Raw genomic sequence first — 7,818 nt, 5'->3', positions numbered from 1 at the left:
GATGTCTACCAATTTTGTTCAAATAAGAGCCCTGGGGTCAAAATTGGCCCTGCCCCAGGGGGTCATTGATTTTTTTATATGTGTATAGCAAAAACTTAAAAAATCTTCTTTGAAAAAAACAAATAGCTAGATTTTAGATACTAAGCTTGAAACATCTTCTAGTGAGTGTCTACCAAGTTTGTTGTAATAAAAGCCCTTGGGTCAAAATTGGCCCCGCTCCGGGGGTCATTCATTTTCCTTATATGTGTATAACAAAAACTTAAAAAATCTTCTATGAAAAAACTCAAATAGCTAGAGTTTAGATATTAAGCACGAAGCATCTTCTAGTGAGTGTCTACAAAGTTTGTTCAAATAAAAGCCTTGGGGTCAAAATTGGACCCGCCCCGGTGACATTGATTTTCCTTATATGTGTATAGCAAAAACTTAAAAATCTTCTTTGAAAAAACCCGAATAGCTAGAGTTTAGATATTAAGCATGAAACATTTTCTAGTAAGTGTCTACAAAGATTGTTCAAATAAAAGCCCTTGGGTCAAAACTGGCCCTGCCCTAGGTGTGTCATTGTTTTTAACTATATGTGTAAAGAAAAAACTTTACCAGCTAGACCTTAGATGTTTAGCATGAAACATCTTCTAATGGGTGTCTACCAAGTTTGTTCAAATAAAAGCCCTGGGGTTTAAACTGGCCCCGCTCTGGGGGCCTATATACAGGTGAGCGACTTCAGGGCCATCATGGCCCTCTTGTTATTTATCTTTTTATAAACTCAAACGTAAATGAATGAAAGAATTATGCACTAAATGGAAAATTGTCGTCTGCTGAAAATTGTCGTCTGCTTCAGTTTCGAATTGCAGAGTTCGTCCAGGCCAGGTACCGAACTATTTTCAAAGGCTACTGTGATGGGTCTCAGCAGGACAAGGTTGATATAAGTTAAAGTCATAATAATGAATAAAGGATTAGGTGATATATGAATATACATTAAAGGCTTAAGGTTAAATAAACCTCTACCTGACAATGTCATTAGAGATCGCAGGGCAATAATCTGTTAATCTACGAGGTGATTTTTGTATTGTTCAAGTTCAACCACCACTTTGAGATTACCGCATTTTTTGTTAACAATACCTTTTACAATTTTTATGTATTTAAATCCCCTTATCGCGTAGTGTAACATACACTAATCTTGATTCTCTTATCTACTCCACGTTGGAATTTTAGTCAAATACACCATTATAATAATGTCTCCCCAGGTTGATCATCTATTTTGAACAGAAATATCTAGTCCCTTTTGTAATATGGCCATTTAAACATTGAGCGTATTGTCTTTTGTTTTGGAAAATTTATGCGTATTCATTGACAAAAACAATAAAAAGTAAATAATAGGTATAGATAATGCATGTATATTAGACAAAAGTATTTTTTACGTAGACAGCAATTTGTATTCATTGTCTATAGTTTCATAAATAAGCTATATAGACGGTCTCACGTCCGATGCTTCATTAGTTTACAAGATGATTGTGAAGCCGGATGACCAAAAGGGAATTGGATAGTGATAAAATGACTATGAGTATTTCAGACAAGTAAGTGATGCTGATTAAATATGTTTATACATCACCTTGTTAAACAGAGAGTAACGATTTGTGATGATAATCTTTTTTTGATCACTAAATACACCATTTAAATTATTACTACACATGAAAACCTCCGATTCCACATTTGTGATTACGAATCCAGAGTGATATCGATTCTTCTATATGATTATGATGTAAAAACGTTTAGTACTATTTTCCTTAAAATGATGAAAACAATAAAAGTAAGTCAAAATGATATGTTTTGCGCATGCGTCAGTTCGTTTGATGTCAGTACTTGATATGGTTGAAATAAGACATATTTATTCGCTGCACATTTTTGTTTCATTGGCAGTTAAATAGAGTAGAATAAAACCAATAGCCCTTGTCATGTGTGGCTATGGTAACATAAATATATTAACGTAAATGGTGCCATGTCAACTGTAATTAGCTGACCAGTATATTACATTGATATTCTAAGTGAATGTTTTATTTGGCACACAAATATTATATCTCACAATAATTCTTCAGATACAAATGTATTTAAAAATTCGTTTTTATGAATAACTTAAAAACGGTACCGTTTAAAAAGCAAGATTTTGCCGAGGAAAATGATATACCCTGATATGTTAACAATATTGCATTCAAAGACAGACGGACATGCATACGTTATATTAATATATATATAATTTTGTTTAGGAAATAGATATCAATTCTGAGTGCATTGTTGTAGAATAATGCACGGTTTGAGTTCAAATGCGTAGTAATATAATCACGAAGGCCGATAGGCCTGAGTGATTAATTACAAAGCTTTTGAACGAAAAACGTGCATTATTATACAATAATGCACGAAGAATTAATATCTATTTCCATTCTAACACGTCAAGAAAAATTAGAATTATTATTATAAAGTTGGACTTTATGTTTAGTGGTTAAATTTGTTTTCGCCTGAGAGTTTCCCATAGAAACGTTCTTTAAAGGCTGTTCCAGTGGATTGAAAAAAACTGTCGTTAAATCTACCGTGTGTAGAAACATTTTAAGAATAACGAATTTTGAAAACGTTGGAAAAACTTTGTTTGTTTATTTTGTTTCACTTTATAATTTTTCAAGCGAAATACAAATTATTAAAAGTGGAATAAATGTAAAACTTAACTCGTTTGCGACATTTAAATAGCGTACTTGATTTGATTGTTTTGCACGTGCTGTTTGGCGCTTCATTGTGACGTCACGTAAACAACTGTACAGCGTTAAAGACTGAATTAAAGATATTGGTGTTCGGATTCATTTTCTTAGTTAGACCATTTTCTTTCATTCTAGATAGCTTTCACAACAAAATTCGACAAAAAATGTTTTTATTTATCAGATTTTTTAAACAAAATGGCGCCCTCAATGTGAAAATACACAGGACGGCGAGTGTATTGTTGAAGAATAATGCACGCTTCGGGCCTTCTTTGTTTATATAGAAAAAAAATCCGATAGTGTTAGAATTATAGATTTTGCACCATCAACAACGCCGAACTTTAAAAATGATATAGTTTGACGATCTATTCTTGAGAGTTTCAAAAATCACCATTTCATAAATAACTGGTCATTTTCCAGAATGAAAAAAATGGAGATAATTAGAAACTGCATTTGCATAACAACGTTCCTTTATTCTGCAAATATGGTGATTGTACTCGCATGTCCACTCGTGTCTGAACTAATGCATGATTTTGTTCACCTGACGTCTTTCTCCGGCAGTAAATCTAAAAAGTCGTCGTATGACCTTAACGGTGTCTGTGTGAGAAAACAAGCAATAATGAATATGGACCTTAGTTGGTGGGAAGCTTCGTTCGATATTTTTGTATTAAGATGATTAAAAATGGACCTTGTCGGTCTATAAAAAGGGAACACCAAAGCCACATAATTTTTTTCATGGTTTTCTGCCAATTTTTATATTTAAATTAACTATATGATTCTCTTATTGGGATATGATTTATATTGGGATATGATTTATATTGGGATATGATTTATATTTGGATATGATTTATATGATAGCACAGGAAGAATCATATTCGGACTACTTTTCAAATAAAAACAATTATATGTTTGATGAACATCCCCACTCTTTCATGTTTGTTCATAAAATTCAACTTTCAGCTTTTAATAGGCTATATGAGTGAATGAATACACACATGTGTTTCTTTTAAGTTTTACATGTCTTTTGGACGAGCGCTAGATGACCAAACTTATGTCTATTGTTCAGTAAATTGATGCGATTACAAACCTTTTTATAATTCTTATTCTTGTTTATTGGCATACCATTACATTTATGTAATCATGCCATTAAATTTATGTAATTATTCCATTAAATTATATAATAATGATATGATACCGATACATTTTTGTATAGTTATAAAATAACCGATTTGGAAAGTATAACATTAATATGGTCACATTGCTTATTTATAACACCTGGTTTAACATATCTATAACATGATATAATAATGTTCGCGTACAGAAAAACAGATACTAAAGAGATATTATACAAAAATGTGCAATCATAACATGAAATATGTTCAATTGTTTTTTAAATCTACTTGCTATCTCTCACGGGAGGTTTTGATTACAGGCGCATAAAAGCAATATGGTTTCATTTCTAAATGTATGAAATATAAGTTTTCACACTTTTGTTGGTGATTAATCCAGACAGACACTTTCCTCTGATATAAATCTATTAGTCAAATAGCATTTCATTCAACAATATGCTCGAATGCATTTATCGACAAAGGATTTTAGAACGCTGAATAGCTTTTACATTATACCTTTTGTTATATTTATTTGATTTTATGCTTTTAATTCGTCACCGACTTCTATCCATTCATTGAGAATGAAAAACCCATATACAATTTACAGACCCGAAAAAAAAAGGCCGAACGAGTTGCCTTACAAACCCTAGATATTTGTCCCACAAAGAACATACGCTTTATCAATTAAGTATAATTGCCATTTTGAGAGTCAATGGTCCATATAAAGGCTTAACAATACACTATAAATATCTGTTTGTAAGTTATACATATATTCAATACGGTCTTAACAACCTAACAATCGGATAATGTTTCATTTTTGCAGGGTATTTAAACGTATCATATTTATTGGTTGACCAATAATATCGATCTATAAAATTATTAAAAAAAAACGTTGCAATATATTTCATTTATTACAAAGAGCTTATTAAGTAGACTATAAAGTGTAAAGGATTGATTTCTTGTTACAATATAATGGAATGAAAGTTAAGCACTAAGGAGTTTGAAGTTTGAACAGGTAAATTTTTAAAATTAAAAAAATAATAACTTGACGATTGTTTTATTTTAATTTATACTTTTTACTTAGCATGAAAAATAAAAAACTTGAAAGCTGTGCGTTTACAGATCCTATATGTTGTAATTAAGGATGTAACAACACTTAAGTGAATTTTATATATTTATGTATAAAATTATTCTTCTAAAACAATTGACAAACATCTAAGAATATGTTAAATATGTACTGCAAATGTTTATTTGCATTATAAGTAATCATTTAAATATATGCCTCCATTTCTTATTGAAAAAATTGATTTAGTCTTTATGTAAAATAAATTTATAATTACCTCCCATTATTTACATGAAATGTAAATTTAGTAATATCTTTACAAATAACGCCTTTTGGAATTTGCAATATTGACAAAACTTCATTTGAGCATCATATTCATGATAAGAAAAAAATGCGTTATGGAAGCGTCCTTGTGCCAATGTAACATGTTTTTTTTATAGAACATGTTAAATTGGCACAAGGACGCTTCCATAGTTACAGGTTCTTTAAGATCATTGGCAACAAGAAAATCTAAACAACCTTACCTAAATTGATTTTCGTTTTTTTGTTTTCTTTTTCTTTTCTTTGTATCAGTGTATAAAAGACGTTAAACAGGATTGTATCTTTGCATACCTAGATTTAAATCGACCTTTTCTGTTTTGCAGAGCACCCGATCCAAATATGGATCGTCCAAAATCCACTCACAGTACATTAAGTCATGTGACTGAAAACACCGAAAGGACGTCAACGTCGCAGATCACGGCACGTGCAACACCAGCGACACCTTCTCATAAAACATGGACAGCATACACAGGTCCGGTCTTGTTTACTGGTATGTGACATATTGTTGACATTAACTTGTTTTCAACTTCCGGAAGCTTTTATCTTTGCCAAACGGCACGTCATATTATTAGAGTATAATTATATAAAACTTATATTATAAAGACCGAAAATAAGAGCTTGATTCAACTGAAAATGTTAAAGACATTTCTTTACCAACGAATAAATTACAAAATACTGAAGCACAGACGGGTTGCTATCTTCACTCACACGAAACTAAACGTTAGTATTCTTTAAAACAACAATAATGCAACCAATTTGATTATTATAGAAAATAAACACAGTTTGAAAGAAATTGTGGGAAAATGTTGTGAATTTTGCTTGAGCAAGATCATTTAGATAATCAATATTATAATTTCTTGAACATCAGCTAAGACTGTACATACGTTTTTAAAACAGCAGCTAAAGTAATATTATCATTACAAGTTTTCATTTTTGGTTACTATCGGATAAAGGAATATGTACACTTCGTAATATTATATTGTTGTACAGGTCCAAGCGGACTACGTAATCAGCGAGTGAAGACGGAGAGTGAATTTGTCCTGGTTGGCGAGTCTGATAATTCTACCGAAATTACTAGTCAAATGGGGTACCTTAACCGAGCAGCACCCGGCGCCGAGTTTCCAAAGGCGAAAAATGGACAAGTTGGCGAAATCGGATGGGTGTATGACAAACTGAAAATAGTGAAAGGAATTTAATGAACGATTCTATATCACGGTGTTATGAATGAATGATATTTAACTCCTGTTAGAAATGTTTTATTTTAGTCATTGTTTTCATTAATGTCTTAGTTAGAAATTTGTGTTCTTTTTTGCTCAAATATTAAAACTTGTAGACATATGCTTTTTAGATATATTTATACATAGATATATATATTGCTGTTTTGCTGTGCAAGATATGTTGATAGAATGAGAAACGAGTATCTCACTATTTGTCTTTGAAAGGGCGTCGCAATTTGTACAGTAATTTGTTTGAAAATACATATATGTTTGTAAACTGTAAGGATATTTATATCATTTCATACCTAAAGGAAGAGATAAATTTTACCGTTACCTCCAGTATATTTTATTAGCCTTGCCTTTTTATGCGCTGGACATGATAATGAATTTCTGTTAGAGTGATAAATGAAATCTGCTTGCTGTATATAAACGACTGTCGATCTAGTACAGTATGCATTTACATGCGGTTTTATGTGTATAAGAATACCAATTCTGGGCATGAAGATGAATTCCATTAATTTTTAAACATAACAGACCTACTGGTTGTATATATAACCGACTGCTGTGTTAGTAGACCATAGAAGTTTGCAGTGAACGTAGAAATAGCCAGCTTGCCGTGAAAGTAGATATAGAAAGTAGAATAGAAAGTAGAATAGATAATTAAGATTAGTCAACGTGTGCCGTGAAAGTAGAAACATAGAGAGTTTGCAGTGATTGTAGATATAGTAAAGTAGATATAGTCGTAGAGTAGAAATGTGTGCAGTGTATAGATATATACCTAGATTAGTTGGTGGTGGTATTTTTAACGATTACTCAAGCTTTTGACTAACACATATTAAATTTATACATATATTCCTGACACAAAATTTAACCTTTAGAAAGTCTTCATGAACGTTTTTTTTTTTGCGATCTAAAGAATAATGCAGTTGTCAGGATTTGATTTGTTGTATTGTAAAATATTAGTTTATGAATATTTATCAAAAAATTATGATAAAAAACAAATTGTAATGCCCATACTGATTGACCATGCCTTGAATTGACATTTTTCTTATACCCACATAACTGTTGTAAATCTTTATAATATAATTATATTCCTAGATTGAATTTCTTGCGTTATTCGATGCCAAATACAGAAGTGTTTAGCTGATTTGTTTAATGCAAACATTTACATATTGGAATGATTTTAAAGGCTTATTATTAGGCACAAGTATATCGTCGTTTGAAATTTGTCATTAGGGTTGTATATCATAATGTGGTGCGTTTTCCTTATAAAATATTAAAACATTTGCGACTGCTCCAAATATTTGTGTTGCTTTTTATGTGAAAATATTGTTTAGAAAAGTTTATGAGATTAAAGCAGAAAGTATAAA

At 31.2% G+C, this 7,818-nt stretch overlaps 1 protein-coding gene across 2 annotated transcripts; it reads left to right on the top strand.

Moving 5' to 3' along the window:
- Nucleotides 1-1,427: 1,427 nt before the first annotated feature.
- On the top strand, nt 1,428-7,818 carry LOC132746427 (uncharacterized). Of its 2 annotated transcripts, none has more exons than XM_060735599.1 (3): nt 1,428-1,571; nt 5,555-5,721; nt 6,222-7,818. In XM_060735599.1, the coding sequence occupies exons 1-3, from the start codon at nt 1,519-1,521 to the stop codon at nt 6,425-6,427; spliced, it is 426 nt and encodes a 141-aa protein (XP_060591582.1). In that variant the 5' UTR covers nt 1,428-1,518; the 3' UTR covers nt 6,428-7,818. The 2 variants fall into 2 exon arrangements, with proteins under 2 accessions (XP_060591582.1, XP_060591661.1); XM_060735678.1 differs by lacking the exon at nt 1,428-1,571 and adding an exon at nt 4,641-4,862.

This window comes from Ruditapes philippinarum, unplaced genomic scaffold (genome assembly GCF_026571515.1).
Source record: "Ruditapes philippinarum isolate M1 unplaced genomic scaffold, ASM2657151v2 ctg512_1_1_1_1, whole genome shotgun sequence".
Lineage (NCBI taxonomy): Eukaryota > Metazoa > Mollusca > Bivalvia > Venerida > Veneridae > Ruditapes > Ruditapes philippinarum.
The sequence above is the reverse complement of the archived record's forward strand: the minus strand, read 5'-3'. Positions and strand labels throughout refer to the sequence as shown.

Excerpts from the sequence above, each read along its gene's own strand:
- LOC132746427 (XM_060735599.1), top strand. The coding sequence starts at position 1,519 with ATGACCAAAAGGGAATTGGATAGTGATAAAATGACTATGAGTATTTCA. Across the intron at positions 1,572-5,554 it reads ACTATGAGTATTTCAGACAA|AGCACCCGATCCAAATATGG; the intron begins GTAAGTGATGCT and ends TCTGTTTTGCAG. Across the intron at positions 5,722-6,221 it reads AGGTCCGGTCTTGTTTACTG|GTCCAAGCGGACTACGTAAT; the intron begins GTATGTGACATA and ends ATTGTTGTACAG.